The sequence below is a fragment of the Dreissena polymorpha genome, chromosome 8, assembly GCF_020536995.1.
Source record: "Dreissena polymorpha isolate Duluth1 chromosome 8, UMN_Dpol_1.0, whole genome shotgun sequence".
Lineage (NCBI taxonomy): Eukaryota > Metazoa > Mollusca > Bivalvia > Myida > Dreissenidae > Dreissena > Dreissena polymorpha.
The window spans coordinates 95,587,943-95,606,768 of record NC_068362.1 but is presented as its reverse complement, the minus strand read 5'-3'; the positions used below and the strand labels follow the sequence as shown (position 1 = coordinate 95,606,768).

The window sequence follows — 18,826 nt, the reverse complement described above, 5'->3', positions numbered from 1 at the left end:
CATGAAAATAATACGAAGAACTTTTAAAGTTATCGCCGGATCCAGAAAAGTGTGACTGACTGACAGACAAACAGAGCGCAGACTATAAGTCCCCTCCGGTGAAACCCATCCTGATCATGAGATAATTAAAATGCTTACCCAATTTTTGCATTATTGGTAATTTCTTTAAGATTATAGTGTATACAGTGTGTGATTTTAAAAGGACTTCAACATAATTCGGTCAGTTTTGTTCACTTACTCATTGACCAGTAGGTTTCTTCTCTATCTGACGCATTTGGAAGATCACTATATGATCAAAATATGGAATATCAATGACTTCTCCACGAAAACAATGTTAGTATCTTAACCGGGACATGAGCATTTGTCCAGACAAACTAGAAGTACATCATATGTTATAGACAACTTTATTGCACAAGAATAAAATACATAAATATTTATAAGCACGTATAATAAATATTACATTCGACAGATCACATAAACAATTGTCCTTAAATATACAACATAATAAGTACAGAAACATGTTTTTTATTTAGCCACGATGTGTATAATTCGTATTTGTAAACAAAATTTATTCTGCAACCCCAAAAATATCGGTGCTTTTGTCTGCGTACTAAATCAACCCCTGTCGCATATTAATTCAATCACCTGAAACAGAAATACAAATAACAGTTTCTATCTTATTTTTGTTTCTAAATAGTTAAAATTCATGTGCGTTTTCGAAACTGATCAACTGGTAAACATATATTTGAAACAAATGTACAATAAAAACAACGGCGGCTCAATATCTTATACAATATACCAAACTACAAATTGTCATAAAAGTGAAGAATGCCCCCACACCGACCCCAGGCATCGCACGTAGTTACATGAAGCAATTTGTAACATTCGAAAAATTGGACCCATGCTCGTGGCTAGTTGTGATCCAGTGTTATGCTTTGACAGTAGATAGAGGACTTATATACAATGTTCCATACTAAATATGAAACATCCGGACGTTTTTATTGCTAGGAAGTACATGTTAGCTAACCAAAGTCTTTTTATAATGTTTCAGAAATTCCAAGTTGGAGAGGGGGCATAACTTTTGTAATTTGTATTGTTACACTATGTAAATCACACATGCTTAACTTCACATCCTAAAGAGCAATGCCTGCATGTTTGAATTTTGTATATTAAAGAGTGTTAAAGAACATATGCGGACAAATCAAATGTGTGACTAAGAAAAATGGACAGACGTCTAGGGTGATTCCAGTATACGCTCTTTACTTGGGGGGGGAGGGTTTATGTCCACAGTTCTACCATATGCTAGCCTTCCAACAAGTCTGTCAGTATGGGTATGACCAGAGGATTTATATCCATATAAGGACACACTAACAGGTGAACGCACACATAAACGCTCGCACATACGGACAAACCAAAACACAAACGCACACACATACTGATGCACATACACATGAAAACACCACATAAGGACGCACGCAAATATACAACGCAACTTACACTAGGCTCCATCAGGACAGGATCCAGGCACCTGTGAACAGTACTGCATACTATCTCGTCCAATAAACACTGCACCAGGCTGAAAACAGAAATCGTAATGTACTGCACCCTATCTCGTCCAATTAACAATGCATCTGTCTGTAAACAGACATTGTACTGTATTGCACACTATCTCTTCCAATAAAGACTGCAACAGGCTGAAAACAGACATTGTACTGTACTGCACACTATCTCATCCAATAAAGATTGCACCAGGCTGAAAACAGACATTGTTCTGTACTGCACACTATCTCGTCCAATAAACACTGCACCAGGCTGAAAACAGACATTGTTCTGTACTGCACACTATCTTGTCCAATAAACACTACACCAGGCTGAAAACAGACATTGTTCTGTACTGGCCACTATCTCTTCCAATAAAGACTGCACCAGGCTGAAAACAGACATTGTACTGTACTTCACACTATCTCGTCCAATAAACACTGCACCAGGCTGAAAACAGACATTTTTCTGTACTGCACACTATCTCGTCCAATAAACACAGCACCAGACTGAAAACAGACATTGTTCTCTACTGCACACTATCTTGTCCAATAAACACTGCACCAGGCTGAAGACAGGCATTGTTCTGTACTGCACACTATCTCGTCCAATAAACACTGCACCAGGCTGAAAACAGACATTGTTCTGTACTGCACACTATCTCGTCCAATAAACACTGCACCAGGCTGAAAACAGACATTGTACTGTACTGCACACTATCTTTTCCAATAAACACCAGGCTGAAAACAGACATTGTACTGTACTTCACACTATCTTGTCCAATAAACACTGCACCAGGCTGAAAACAGACATTGTACTATACTGCACACTATCTCATCCAATAAACACTGCACCAGGCTGAAAACAGACATTGAACTGTACTGCACACTATCTTGTCCAATAAACACCAGGCTGAAAACAGACATGTGGCCACAATTTTGCGTATACCGTAGTCATGTAAACATTTAAACATGGAAACCTTAGTAACGTGCGATTGGTCTAGTCGGCTAGGGTAGTACTTAAATGTACCCTGGGTACTTATTAGTATACTTAAATGTACCACAGTTACAGTAAATAAACTTAAACATACCCTGCAAATTTAAACTGTATCCAAATTGTATTCCCGCCCAGAATCCGATGTCGTTAAACGCGCTGCTTAATTAGAAACAAAATTCTCTTTGAACAAAACCTGCCTCAACATGCTTTTTTAGCATGAGTTTGAATAATATAGAGGCCTTTTTACAAAATATTGAGATAAATATGAACATTATCAATTTGAAAAAGAATAGCCGAAAATGACCAATTTAGTAAGAATTCCCGGGTACGTTTTAGTATATTTTCCATACCTGGGGTACATTTAAGTATACTGAAAAGTACCCCAGGTACATTTGAGTAGTACCCGAGCCAACAATGACCAAGCGAGCCTTAGTAACCCATGAAAAAAAAGATTACAATGTCCAGTTTCATAATTTTACTATCTAGCTGGTAAAATACACATATAAATAATGAAAGAAAACACCCGCCAGATAATATCGATCCTTCCTGATTACAAAATAATAAAAATAAAAACTGATTGTTTCCCTACCCATGAAGAAGACATATGCCAGCTACTACAATTCCTACAACATTGGTCATATTGTATCATTAACTCTTTCAAAAAACCAAAATGCACAATGACAGAAAACATAATCATTCTAGAGACTTGGTATTTTGTAAAATGCCAGCAACAATGTATCAATTGACCTTTACCCAATCGGTTCCCCAACCCCAAACAAGACAATATACAACAATCATGTAAATATATACCACGTTAGACAAAAATAAGCGCTCACTTTTCGTCGGACACAAATCCCCAGAGGTGAATCTGCAGGTAGTTGGTGTCCACCTGTATCTGCTGTAGCCCATAGCGACCGAATATCCGCAGTCGTACACACTCCATGAACGTCTATACCCGGGAATACAAGATTATCATGTTTACTATGTAACAGCTGCGAGTAAACATAATACTGGTTAGCTTTTGAGAGCTACCAGTAACTATAATACTGGTTAGCTTTTGAGAGCTACCAGTAACTATAATACTGGTTAGCTTTTGAGAGCTACCAATAACCATAATACTGGTTAGCTTTTGAGAGCTACCAGTAACCATAATACTGGTTAGCTTTTGAGAGCTACCAGTAATCATAATACTGGTTAGCTTTTGAGAGCTACCAGTAACCATAATACTGAGTAGCTTTTGAGAGCTACCCGTAACCATAATACTGGTTAGCTTATGTCAAGGAAAAAATTTAATGTGATACTTTGGCTATGGTAATATTGATCTTTCTAGCTTTCACATTTGTTGAAAAAAATAAAATTTAGAAAAATATTTGAAAATGAAGAATGTTCATTTTGTTAATACATATTAAACAAAAACAAAAAAAAATACAAATGATAGTATGATCAATAATCAAGGATTTATTCTGGACCTGTAAGTAAATAACAAAGTCTCCATGAATCTCCCACCTTAAGGCTGATCTTGACTATGCCAGTGAGGACTGACACCTTGGAGAACTCTACAGCACTGAATATCTCTATCTTCTCTGAGAACAACTTCTGTATGTTACTGATCAGACTGTTGTCTATGCTAAAATAAAAAAATATAATTATAATTTGAGCATTTTATCACAATAATTTAGGTTGTCATTGATGTACACCTATAGATTGCAAAGATTCCAATAAACATTTGTTTGTTTTTCAAAGTTTATGAGGTCTTTCCACTCCTCAGGCTGAATAATGACAGCTTATTCACGATTTGACAAACTAAAGTTAGGACGAATTTTAAACCATAGAGACGAGTCTTCACTAAAGGATCCCTTCCTAGGTGTGAAGGCCCACTGGCCCCTCCTCCACTGAAGGATCCCTACCTAGGTGTGAAGGCCCACTGGCCCCTCCTCTGCTGGGAGGCACTGTAGCTGTGGGCCCTGCGACTAGAGTCACTGCTTCTCTCTTTACGCACCCCTTCCTCGTACAACTGACCCACCTACATATAGAGGAAATGTAAGAAAAAAATATTCACCAATTTATTTAGGACAGAACACTCACCAATAACCATGAAATTATTTCATTCTGAGAGGGCTGTAAACGTACCATGTATGTGGTATTCAAGATCTTAGTTTATTAACAATGATTAATCATGTGAAAGACAAGATTGCTCCTACCTGTGAGTCGATGGCTGTAATATCTTCAACCACTCGTTTCATCACCGCTCTTACATTCCTGGGCTCAATTGTGTTCAACCAATCACGAGTCTCCACACTCTTGCGCAACATCTGAAGAAGTGTACACAAGAATTATCAGCTGATCATTTAATGTCAACATTCTAGACTTTAAGTTATTGTCACATAACATTTAAAACAAGAATTGATTTCAAACTTTATAAGATAGTTGTTTCTTTTACACAATTAATATTACAATAATAGTAAATGTTTAAATAAACAACTGCAATAATTGAATCACTTATGTTTATCTTATACCAAAATGAGGACTGAATGGATCAAATCAAACAGGAGATTGCCAAGCAATATGGTCCCCTACCGGTGAAACTCCACCATTGTCCGATTTTTTTTATATATATTTGTTGCCATAGCAACCAGACTTCTTTATGTAGGAACAAAATGAAATGACGTGCATAATCTTCATATTGCATAATCTTCATATTGCCATCTATCCATGTTTCAAGTTTCATGAAAAAATATGAAGAACTTTTACTTTTTAGTTATCGCATGATCCAGAAAAGTGTGACGGACGGACGGACGGACGGACAGACAAGACTAGACAACAAAAGACAGACAGACAGACAGACAGACAGACAGACAGACAGACAGACAGACAGACAGACAGACAGACAGACAGACAGACGAGACGAGACAGACAGACAGACAGACAGACAGACAGACAGACAGACAGAGTGCACCGTTAGGGGACAACAAGCATGCTGCTTACCTGAGAGATGGCCAGACCTTGAACTTTGACATAGTGATTGAGCAGTTTCTGTGCAGTGACCTTGACCTCATTACAAAGGTCAGATATTGAGGTCATCTCATTTCGGGAGTCCATGTCAAACTGCTCCTCAGTCAAGGTTATCTAAAACAAGAATATCAGTGAAACTGATGGATGCTCCCCGATGATGTGCTTTGTCAATCTATGTGTTAATAACCACCTAAAAAAATCTATTATTAGCCTATGTGACCTTGACCTTGACCCCAGTGACCTCAAACCTCATCAAAAGGTAGAGGTCCATGCAAAGTTCCTACATGCCAAATATGAAAGCGATCGGTAAAGTATTGAAGGTGCTATGAGAAACTGTAACAAAAGTGTGACGGAAAAATCTATTATTAGCCTCGGTGACCTTGACCTTGATCCCAGTGACCTCAAACCTCATCAAAAGGTAGAGGTCCATGCAAGGTACCTACATGCCAAATATGAAAGAGATCAGTAAAATATTGAAGGTGCTATGAGAAGCGGTAACAAAATTGTGACGGAAGGAAGATAGTATGGAAGGAACTTCAAACTGGCAACTATATGCTCCCTGAAAATTTTCGGGGAGCATAAAAAATCCATAAATAAAACAGTTATCCATGAATATTTGATACTTAATTGACTATTTTATTAATATATTCTATACTACTATTGTACACTTTTTTGAGCATATTAGTTCAATTATTTAATTTTAATGCACTGGATTGCAGATTTGAAAAAAAAACATTGAAAAAAACTAATAACAAGGGCTGTTTGTAAAACATGCATGCCCTCCATATGGGCTGTCAGTTGTAGTGGCAGCCATTGTGTGAATACGTTTTTTGGCACTGTGACCTTGACCATTGACCTAGTGACCTGAAAATCAATAGGGGTCATCTGCGAGTCTTGATCAATGTACCTATGAAGTTTCATGATCCTAGGCGTAAGCTTTCTTGTGTTATCATCCGGAAACCATTTTACTGTGTCAAGTCACCGTGACCTTGACCTTTGACCTAGTGGCCTGAAAGTCAATAGGGGTCAACTGCAAGTCATGATCAATGTATCTATGAAGTTTCATGATTCTAGGCGTAAGGGTTCTTGAGTTATCATCCGGAAACCATTTTTCTAAGTTGAGTCACCGTGACCTTTGACCTAGTGACCTGAAAATCATTAGGGATCATCTGCGAGTCATGATCAATGTACCTATGAAGTTTCATGATCCTAGGCATAAGCGTTCTTGAGTTATCATATGGAAACCATTTTGCTATTTCGGGTCACCGTGACCTTGACCTTTGACCTAGTGACCTTAAAATCAATAGGGGTCTTCTGCGAGTCATGATCGATGTACCTATGAAGTTTCATGATCCTAGGCATAAGCGTTCCTGAGTTATCATCCGGAAACCATTTTACTATTTCGGGTCACCGTGGCCTTGACCTTTGACCTAGTGACCTGAAAATCAATAGGGGTCACCTGCGAGTCATGATCAATGAACCTATGACGTTTCATGATCCTAGGCATAAGCGTTCTTGAGTTATCATCCGGAAACCATTTTACTATTTCGGGTCACCGTGACCTTGACCTTTGACCTAGCGACCTTAAAATCAATAGGGGTCATCTGCGAGTCATGATCAACGTACCTATAAAGTTTCATGATCCTAGGCCTAAGCGTTCTTGAGTTATCGTCCGGAAACCATCTGGTGGACAGACATACGGACCGACATGAGCAAAACAATATACCCCCTCTTCTTCGAAGGGGGGCATAAAAATAGGTGTGTAACGGAAAAGTAGACACAATAATAAAGGACGACACTTTCTGAATTCAGTGAATTAAGACACAATAATAAAAGATGACACTTTCTGAATACAGTGAATTACAAGTTTGACTTTATTTCCTTAATATACAATACAGTGAAACCTGTTCGATCAGAACATCAAATGGGCAAGGACAATTGTTGGGTTTTGGGGTAAATTTATCAAGGCATTCTTTAAAGACTTAAGTAAAACTCCATTTTACTTAAAATGAACAATTATAACATAAATTAAAACAACAGTATGTCAATGTTTAAAATAGTACACTATTTCTAAATTGTTGTTCATTTCTTTTGATAACAGTATAAATTTCTATTGGTTGCGAATTTATATTGACAAATTAAAAACAAATAATAATTAAAAAATCCATCGGTATACAGATTTAAAGGGTTCATTAAAATGACCTATTTGTATAAATTATTATTAAATAAGAAGGAAAAACTAGAAAAAAACGTTAAGTTTAGACAGGGACTGGGTTCATACAGATTTACTGTATTCATAAAAGTAACATTGTGTTGTCTCACATAAGCCTGTGAAAACATACATCTTCATAGCTCTGAATTCTTGCTAAACACCCATATACATTTCCAGATGAAGAAATGTAATTGTTGGCATCTGGCATTGTTCCCACCGACAATCGTTCCTGCCCTTATTTTGACATGGTGGATTTTCATTCCTTCGCTGTTTTGACAACCAGACAGTCTTTTCTACGTTGTTTTGACAACCAAGACAATTGTGCCTACATTATTTTGAAAACCCGGACAATTGTTTCTACATTGTTTTGCCAGCCCGGACAATCGTTCCTACATTGTTTTGCCAGCCCTGACAATTGTTCCTACATTATTTTGAAAACCCGGACAATCGTTCCTACATTGTTTTGCAAACCCCGACATTTGTTCCTACATTATTTTGCCAGCCTGGACATTTGTTCCTACATTATTTTGCCAGCCCGGTCATTTGTTCCTACATTATTTTGCCAGCCTGGACAATCGTTCCTACATTATTTTGACAACCTGGACAATCGTTCCTACATTATTTTGCCAGCCCGGGCATTTGTTCCTACATTACTTTGACAACCTGGACAATCGTTCCTACATTATTTTGCCAGCCCGGACATTTGCTCCTACATTATTTTGCCAGCCTGGACATTTGTTCCTACATAAATTTGACACCTCAGCAATGTGTTCCTACAATTACCTTCTAAACCTTAAAACATACTACACGCCGATCAAAGGTTACTTACACCTATAATTAGACAGCAATTATACTAGTATGTACCTAACTTGTTAACAGTAAGCCTATTCAAAATGAGCCAGCCAATGTGATTTTAACAAATTAATTGACTTATTGACTGACAAAATTTAAGTTTGTCAATTCTTTTACTTTAAATAAGCAAACTGTAAAAATAATATGTATATATAGAAATGTCCCAATCATTTACATTCACTTCCAACATGGAACTTCCAAAGAACAAACGAGGTCAGCCTTTGCTATGCTTAGAGGGTCTCAGGCACACCAAGAAACACAAGTCTAAGTCTTCAATATGATGGATATGCAGTTAAAGACGTTCTGATTCCTGCAAGGGTCCAATAATTACATACCTCAGTGAAAGTAGAATTATTAAAATAATTTTTAACGTTATAATGCTCATTCATGATCACATAATATTATAACTGTTTGAAAAATATACTAGTATTTTGAAAAATAACACACTACATGTATTCCAGAATAATGAAAATACCCATTCAGACATTGTCCACTCATATTTATTTGGGTCTAATGTGATAACCATGACCCAACCAATCGTTTACTTGCATTTATTAACTTTTATGCGACGCCAGTCTGGAATCGTTATGTAACGTTCGCACATTTTTTTAGTTGTCATTATCGCTTGATAATACCATGGTTGAAATAACAATTATTGACTCAATACATTTTTTGGAATATTGTACTAGAAAACACTGGTGGCATATCATTTAGACATTTTTATTGTTGCAACATAATTTGCAAGAAACAAATGTTTTAAATTAAATTTTATTTTAAATAATAGATTCTTTGCTCAATTACATAAATTTGACTTTTGTTTTCAGGTCACACAAGTGGACAAGTTGAATACTCATTCAAATGATACAGATCCCATTATGGTTGAGATGATTTGAAATTATGAACGCTGCACACGGGAACAAAGGGTCAGCCAGGACAAATACTAGCACACAAGCTAGTCCATATTTCAGTTATTTTTTTAATTAAGAATTCCTGTTGGGAACAGTTTTAATAACTGCGTATTTTATAGTTAATTTAAATAATATAAGTAGTATATAATACACAAATTTAACGTCAAAACTATTACAACTCAAACTGATATGACTTGCATTCAGTACAATAAATACATATAGAGAATAGACTGTACACATTAGAGTAACACGTAAAGCATGGACTCAGTTAAATGAATCTTTACAAACAGCATTTCTATTTATAAATTACCGGAGCAGCATTAGGCAAAACTAGCCGGGTCATTATATGAAAAATACCATATCAACCCCCAAACAATTGCTAAAAAACGTATGCTAACTGATCCTGGTAGGGTATAAGGTCCTTTATAACGTATCCGAAATATGACCTCAGGAAAGTTGTGTTTTTCAAGATGGTGTCGAAGACGGCCACCAAAACCTATTAATGATGATAACTATATGACTATCCACTTAACTTAGCTAATTTTGGTGCCTACACATCGGTTTCTCGGGGTAAAGAACACATTAAGATAATACAATCTCGTTGGCCACGACTACTAGGGTTTTGATAGACTGCCCCCAAAAAGACAATGCGATGGTGGAAACAGGTCTACAGTCATAGCAAGGGCGAGTCAGTGGCAAACAGACATAAAAGTTTTTGTGCGATTAGGATGTGGCAAGTTCAATAAAGAACAACAAGTCCATTAAATGTAACTAAGGAAAAAATAGAACAACAAGTCTATTAAATATATCTAAGGAAAAAATAGAACAACAAGTCCATTAAATGTAACTAAGGAAAACATATCTGGGATAGGATTATTGTAGAAACAAATGTTCTGTGTGTTCATATAATGTATGAACGATTGTCCGGGTTGTCAAAATAATGCAAGAACGATTGTCCGGGTTACCAAAACAACGGAGAAACGACTGTCTGGCTCGTCAAAACAACGGAGGATGACTGTCCCCTTGTCAAAATTAGCAAAGGAACAATTGTCAGTTTGAACGATTTTCCACGATTCGTTATTGTTTTCCTCAAAAAGAAAATTCCATGGTTTGATTTCATGGTCCCTACCAAACCTCTTCACTGGGTTCCCAAACATATCATTATTCAAGTCAACCACTAAGTATGAAGAAAATCGGCACTGGAAAGAAAACAAGAGCACCGCATAACGGGTGCCAATGCTCAGCTGCAGGTGCTGTTTTGAATAAATTAAACCTTGTCAGTGACCTTGACCTTTGACCTAGTGACCCAAAAATGGGTATGGCGTGTAGAACTCATCAAGGTGCATCTACATATGAAGTTTCAAAGTTGTAGGTGGAAGCACTTTGATGTTAGAGGAAAATGTCAAGGTTTTAGCAGGGCGGACGCCAAGCTGGCTATGACAATACCTAGGGTTATCTCCGAAAACAGCCGAGCTAAAAATCAGCTGAAAAGGAGGAAAAATCTAACCCCAGCAATAATGCCCCATTAGATTCAATGCATCAAAGCTAATAATTTTCAGTATGTGTAATTAATGTTGTTCTACACACCAGATAGGAGATAGTGGAGTTCTCAAAGTCCGAGCACAATCTGGACAGGATAAGAAGCAGGGCTGGTGGGGCTGCCCACCTCTCCCCGCCACCCTCACAGAAGTCGTGGCACACGGTGGTCAGGTGACGCACGAATGCCACCACCAGACCCTCCCGCACACCTGTCGTGCAGAACGCACCACGGAAATAGGGCTTCATGGCGAACGTGATGTCCGGAGCAATGAACACCTGGTGCATTATGAGAGAAACGTATGTACTTGTGAAAAAAGGAAATCACTTAATAATAATCCATTACAAAATAAAAATTGAAATAAATCAGGGTTTAGTCTTAAATTCAGAAAATTAGGGCTACAAGTCAACAAATTTGGTAAAAGGAGTAACAATTTGGCTACCATTTATTCTCCATAAAACTCCTTTAAACATTTAAATCATATATATTAATATAAACAAGAAACCGTCAGAGACAGGTGATGCTCCCCAAAGTTTTTTTTTGTCACAATATTGCACTATATATTCAGATAAAAGGAAACGTCTTGAGGGGCATAACTTTGGACAAAATAATACAATGGATGGTTTAGCAACTTAGCAAAAATTTCAAAGGGCCATAACTCTCTAAATAAATCATCTAACCAGAACCCACAAATAACATGCGCATCTCCTCAAGGTAGTTAAACTTCCCATAAAGCTTCAATGAATTCCAGTCAGTAGTTGGGGGGGACAAGAATTGCACTATATGTACAGTTTATAGAAAATTTCAAAGGGCCATAACTCTGTGAAAAATCATCTGACCAGAACCGGCTGATAATATGCACATCTCCTCTTGGTAGTGAAGCTTCCCATCAAGTTTAATTGAATTCCGGTCATTAATTGCTGAGAAATAGCCCGGACAAAAATTGTGCACTGACGGACACACACACACGGACAGACGAAGCGGCGACTATATGCTCCCCCCCAACAAATTTTGGGGGAGCATAATTAAATGTCTAAAGAAAACTTTAAGCCAAGCTGGAGCATTCATACACTATGTAAATGATAACAAGTATTTTTCATAATATAACTGGAACATATCTGCAGGCAGAGAAGAAAATTACGAGTCCATTATCTGCATGTTTGCGAGGACACCTTAGCAGTAATAAATCTAAATGTTATAGCGTTTATTCAGTTATATACGCCTTGTTCTGGGAAAACGTGGCTAAATGGGGGTGCTTAAAGTGCTGTCCCAGATAAGCCTATGCAGTCTGCACTTTCAGCCAAAAGTGAATTATGTTTAGAATAGAATTCCTTTCAAACCAAAATTGCATCAAAGTGCAGTGTCCCAGAGATTAGCCTGTGTAGAATGCACAGGCTAATCAGTGATGACACTTTATGCACATGCTTTCAGCCCAGTTTTCCCAGAACAAGGCTTATAAATGAGCGAGCAGGAGATCAGTACCTGCAGGTTGGTGAGCACAGACTATGAGCAAGCAGGAGATCAGTACCTGCAGGTTGGTGAGCACAGACTATGAGCGAGCAGGAGATCAGTACCTGCAGGTTGGTGAGCACAGACTATGAGCAAGCAGGAGATCAGTACCTGCAGGTTGGTGAGCACAGACTATGAGCAAGCAGGAGATCAGTACCTGCAGGTTGGTGAGCACAGACTATGAGCAAGCAGGAAATCAGTACCTGCAGGTTGGTGAGCACAGACTATGAGCAAGCAGGAGATCAGTACCTGCAGGTTGGTGAGCACAGACTTGACCTGGTCCACAGTGTTGAGCTGTACACCACTGAGTAGCTCCCCCAGGTTCAAGGCTGCCTCCTGCTTGCCTGCAGGCCGGGGAGACGCCAGGTTCTGACGTACGTCAGTGAGGCAGTCTGAAACACATATTTTTACTATCTTGATAACAACAAAAGACTTTGTTAATGTTGTCCCCCGAAACGCCACTAATATGCTTAAATTGTCCCTCCCCCCCTTAAACCGGCTTTTTGCCCTACGTTTTGCCTTTTTTATCAACAGCGCAGTAAAATGCCCTTTTTAATTTACTGCGCCCTGCCCCTATGCCCTCCGTGGAAAACACTAAGGACTGATCCAATATGGCAATCTTATTTCTTGTTCCTCACACTCAACTTAAATGTGCCTGATAGCCTGATGAGTAAAGGTTCAGATGATGTCTGTTAGGCAGTAAGCCTGATAAGGAAAGGTTCTGACGATGTCTGTTAGACAGTCAGCTTGATGAGGATAGGTTCTGATGATGTCTGTTAGGCAGTCAGCCTGATCAGGAAAGGTTCTAATGATGTCTGTTAGGCAGTCAGCCTGATGAGGAAAGGTTCTTAGGATGTCCGTTAGGCAGTCAGCCTGATAAGGAAAGGTTCTGACGATGTCTGTTAGGCAGTCAGCCTGATGAGGAAAGGTTCTGACGATGTCTGTTAGGCAGTCAGCCTGATGAGGAAAGGTTCTGACGATGTCTGTTAGGCAGTCAGCCTGATAAGGAAAGGTTCTGACAATGTCTGTTAGGCAGTCAGCCTGATGAGGAAAGGTTCTGACAATGTCTGTTAGGCAGTCAGCCTGATGAGGAAAGGTTCTGACAATGTCTGTTAGGCAGTCAGCCTGATGAGGAAAGGTTCTGGCGATGTCTGTTAGGCAGTCAGCCTGATTAGGAAAGGTTCTTAGGATGTCCGTTAGGCAGTCAGCCTGATAAGGAAAGGTTCTGACGATGTCTGTTAGGCAGTCAGCCTGATGAGGAAAGGTTCTGACGATGTCTGTTAGGCAGTCAGCCTGATGAGGAAAGGTTCTGACGATGTCTGTTAGGCAGTCAGCCTGATGAGGAAAGGTTCTGACAATGTCTGTTAGGCAGTCAGCCTGATGAGGAAAGGTTCTGACGTTGTCTGTTAGGCAGTCAGCCTGATGAGGAAAGGTTCTGACGATGTCTGTTAGGCAGTCAGCCTGATGAGGAAAGGTTCTGACAATGTCTTTTAGGCAGTCCTTACAAGTTTTCTGATACACCTGGCCTTACTTGGCTGTTCTACATCTACATGTAGTCTAGGTAAATAAACATATGTAAGATGTTACCTGTGCAGGGCAGACAAACATGCCTGAATCCTATTTCTTTTTAATATAGATGTGGTGTCAAGAGTTAAACCTGTCATGGTGCATAAGTATGGTGTCATTTCATGGCACAAAAATTCAAATGTTCGAGACAGTTGTATATCATAATAGAATTTTTAAGACTATGTTGTTTGCTAAATAGGGAATGAACATAAATTGCTAAATATACAAGCTGTCCAAAATTATATATCAAATTTGTGAGGGAGGGTTAGAAGTGTATAGTTAATGAGGCAAGGAGTGAGGGTACATTTTTTAATTACGACTAACAGGTCACCCTTGCTTATGGTGGGTAAAAGAAGCAAAGCACAGTTTATAAAAAAAGGAATGGGTATATATGACCCGTGTTCTAAGAAAACAGGGCTCAATGCATGTGCATTAAAAATCATCACAGATTAGTCTGTGCAGTCCACACTGGCTAATCAGGGACATCACTTTCAGCTCCTATGGTGTTTTCATTCTCAGAAAATCTCTTCTAAGCAAAAAACAGATTAGGCAGAAAGTGTTGTCCCTGATAAGCCATATGCATGAAGAACAGTTATTCCAAAGTGAGGCTCATATTGTTGTGATATGACTTCAGGATCCTGCCTGCTACCTGCAAAGTGTTGTTTCAATGACTCCAGGTAGTGGTCCACTCTGTCCCTTGCCGCTGAGGAAACAATGTCTGTACCCGCCCTGCAATCACACAGGTAAACAACAGCTTTACACAATGTCTGTACCCGCCCTGCAATCACACAGTTAAACAACAGCTTTACAATGTCTGTACCCGCCCTGCAATAACACAGGTAAACAACAGCTTGATACAATGTCTGTACCCGCCCTGCAATCACACAGGTAAACAACAGTTTTACAATGTCTGTACCCGCCCTGCAATCACACAGGTAAACAACAGCTTGATACAATGTCTGTAACTGCCCTACAATCACACAGGTAAACAACAGCTTTACAATGTCTGTACCGGCCCTGCAATCACACAGGTAAAAAATAGCTTGATACAATGTCTGTACCTGCCCTATAATCACACAGGTAAACAACAGCTTTACAATGTCTGTACCCACCTTGCAATCACACAGGTAAACAACAGCTTGATACAATGTCTGTACCTGCCCTGCAATCACGCAGTAAACAACAGCTTGATACAATATCTGTACCCGCCCTGCAATCACACAGGGAAACCACAGCTTGAAACAATGTCTGTACCTGCCCTGCAATAACACAGGTAACGACAGCTTGATACAATGTCTGTACCTGCCCTGCAATCACACAGGTAAACAATAGCTTTACAATGTCTGTACCCGCCCTGCAATCACACAGGCAAACAACAGCTTTACACAATGTCTGTACCCGCCCTGCAATAACACAGGTAAACAACAGCTTTACAATGTCTGTACCCGCCCTGCAATAACACAGGTAAACAACAGCTTTACTATGTCTGTACCCGCCCAACAATCTCACAGGTAAACAACAGCTTTACAATGTCTGTACCTGCCCTAAAATAACACAGGTAAACAACAGCTTGATACAATGTCTGTACCCACCCAGCAATCACACAGGTAAACAACAGCTTTACAATGTCTGTACCCGCCCAGCAATCACACAGGTAAACAACAGCTTTACGGTAAACAACAGCTTTACAATGTCTGTACCTGCCCTGCAATCACACAGGTAAACAACAGCCTGATACAATGTCTGTACCCGCCCTGCAATCACACAGGTAAACAACAGCTTGATACAATGTCTGAACCTGCCCTACAATCACGCAGTAAACAACAGCTTTACAATGTCTGTACCTGCCCTGCAATCACACAGGTAAACAACAGCTTGATACAATGTCTGTACCCGCCCTGCAATCACACAGGTTAACCACAGCTTGATACAATGTCTGTACCCGCCCTGCAATAACACAGGTAAACCACAGCTTGATACAATGTCTGTACCCGCCCTGCAATCACACAGGTAAACCACAGCTTGATACAATGTCTGTACCTGCCCTGCAATCACACAGGTAAACCACAGCTTGATACAATGTCTGTACCCGCCCTGCAATCATACAGGTAAACAACAGCTTGATACAATGTCTGTACCGGCCCTGCAATCACACAGGTAAACCACAGCTTGAAACAATATCTGTACCTGCCCTACAATCACACAGGTAAACAACAGCTTTATCACAGACAAAAACAGCAGTCCCTTCTGGGGTAATGATGTCTGATTGCCATCAGTTTCATTAACCTACCTTAAGTAGCTTTCATTTATGGCAGGATGTTGATTTAAGTTGGCATTTATTTATCTAATCATGTCAACCACAGTTTTGGTATAACAAAAAGAACTGAAATCATAAGTTTACTCACTATCCACAATTGTGTTTCATCAACTTAGCTTAATTTCTTATTTTTATAAACGCAGGATCAAGTCTTCAGATAGGGAGACATAAACAACTGAAACAAAAGTGCATATCCTTCATGTGGCAATCTATCCACCCATTAAGTTTCATCAACATGGCTTAAATACTTTTTGAGTTATTCCAGGATACAGATTTTAGTTCTAATTTATTTATGTAACCTTAACGTCTAATGCAGGATCAAGTTTCTGATGGATGGTTGGACACAGAAACACACAGACACAGATGAACTGGAGTAAAATCTATGGCACCATCTGGTACTGGTAAAAGACGAATTAGGCTGAGGAATAACACCATAACTCAGGGGTATAATATTAGCAGAAACCTTAGAGCCCCTGGTTAATAAAATTTGTGCTAGGCCCCTTCTGAGAAAACTTCCTAGTACTTTATAGAAGAGCTAAAGGAAGATTGCTAAAATCAAGAGCTGTGTTTGTCAGAAATACAATGCCCCTTTCTGCGCCGCTTGAAGCCAAATATTTGACCTTTGACCTTGCAGGATGACATTGACTTTTCACCACTCAAAATGTGCAGCTCCATGAGATTCACATGCATGCCAAATATCAAGTTGCTATCTTCAATATTGCAAAAGTTATGACCAATGTAAAAGTTTTCGGATGGACGGAAAGACTGACAGACGGAGTGACGGACGGACGGACTGACGGACAGTTAAAAAACTATATGCCACCCTTCTGGGGCATTAAATTCTCATGGTGGGGAAAATTTAATTTCCAAACTCAATTATTTCATTAAAATGCATTTCCAAACCAAGAGCATGTCAATTAAATCCACACAAAAAATTGCAAGAAGAATTCAGCTCCTTAATAACACAAAGTTTCTTATAAAGTTTAAGGACTTTTTATGGCATAAAACAGTTACTACTTTTTAATGGTAACTACTCCATTTGACTACTATTCTTAAAATTAAACTTTATAAATTGATGTAATAGATAGTTTCCTGCAATACAATTTACAAATGTTTTAACATTGTTTTTAAATAAGCTTAACAGATTTTAAACGTGAAGTACCTACAATGGAATGACATTGTTTTAAGCATACAACTGGAGTATTTAAAATATTGGTCAATGAGAATGCTTAAAAACAATCAAAATTTTATTTCCATTCCAGGTTTATCCCTTTTTTCATCATCAGCAACCAAAGGACCGTCATGATTCTCTAGATATAATGGTTGCGTTTGATAATACCTTCTGTAAACACCTTTACCTTGAGAAATCTGTGTCAGGCAGAAGCTTGTTCATTGCCTGCAGGCGTCTGTGAAACCTGTCCAGGGCTCGAACAAGGATCGTGTTGTCACCAGTCTCTCTCTGCGGGGAGCAATCACACAAATATTCATTATAATGGTAACAAGGCTATTGGCAAGCAATATGGTCTCCTACCGGCTCCACTATTGTCAGAAATTCCACCATTTTCAGATTAAAACAAAAAAAATTGCCATAGCAACCACAATTTTTGACGTAGGAACAAAATGAAATGATGTGCATAATGTCCATATTGCCATCTATCCATGTTGCAAGTTTCATGAAAAAATATTAAGAACTTTTAAAGTTATCGCAGGATCCAATAACCACTTTCAACGGTATTTCTAGTCTATTTGTTGCCATAGCAACCAGAATTTTTGTCGAAGGAACAAAATGAAATGACGTGCATAATGTCCATATTGCCATCAATGTTTCAAGTTTCATGAAAAAATATGAAGAACTTTTAAAGTTATCGCAGGATCCAGAAAAGTGTGACAGACAGGCAAACAGACAGACAGAAAGACTCACAGACGCACAGAGCGCAAACCACAGGTCCCCTCCCGTGAAACCGGTAGGGGACAATAAATGTGTTTTAATACAACATATACATTACAATTTCCTTAGTAAAACTTATAATAAAACGTTAAAATCATTACTTTACTTGTGATTAAATCGATGTAATTGTGTCACTTATAAAACTTACCAATTAACAATAAACACATCATACATGTACTATCAAACATGTACTATGATATTTAAAGGAAGGCATTTCTGCCACGTGCACTAGAGAGCCAATACTGAGTGGCTACATAAAAACTGGAATCAATTCACGCCATTTGACAGAACAAAGTATTCTGATACACAAGACATATATATTGTTTGGAATGCTGGACAAAAATCCTCCCGGACAAAACCCTCCAGTCAGTTTTATAGAGGCCAGACAAAAACCCTAGCATGAAAAAACGGGGCCGGACAAAAACCCTCC

At 38.7% G+C, this 18,826-nt stretch overlaps 1 protein-coding gene across 3 annotated transcripts in view; it reads right to left on the bottom strand.

The window, feature by feature from the left end:
* Positions 1–388: 388 nt before the first annotated feature.
* LOC127842710 (vacuolar protein sorting-associated protein 51 homolog) overlaps positions 389–18,826 on the bottom strand; it is a 32,625-nt gene continuing 14,187 nt past the window's right edge. For 2 of the 3 annotated variants that reach the window (XM_052372387.1, XM_052372388.1), the window contains exons 10-20: positions 17,807–17,907; positions 14,781–14,860; positions 12,815–12,957; positions 11,107–11,334; positions 5,521–5,661; positions 4,737–4,847; positions 4,443–4,558; positions 4,042–4,162; positions 3,372–3,484; positions 1,498–1,576; positions 389–645 (exon numbers count right to left, since the gene is read on the bottom strand). In XM_052372387.1, coding sequence (XP_052228347.1) covers positions 616–645; positions 1,498–1,576; positions 3,372–3,484; positions 4,042–4,162; positions 4,443–4,558; positions 4,737–4,847; positions 5,521–5,661; positions 11,107–11,334; positions 12,815–12,957; positions 14,781–14,860; positions 17,807–17,907 — 1,263 coding nt within the window. In that variant the 3' untranslated portion in view covers positions 389–615. Of the gene's footprint in view, positions 646–1,497; positions 1,577–1,709; positions 1,813–3,371; positions 3,485–4,041; positions 4,163–4,442; positions 4,559–4,736; positions 4,848–5,520; positions 5,662–11,106; positions 11,335–12,814; positions 12,958–14,780; positions 14,861–17,806; positions 17,908–18,826 lie in introns of those variants that run through there. The other variant, XM_052372389.1, reaches the window with a different exon arrangement.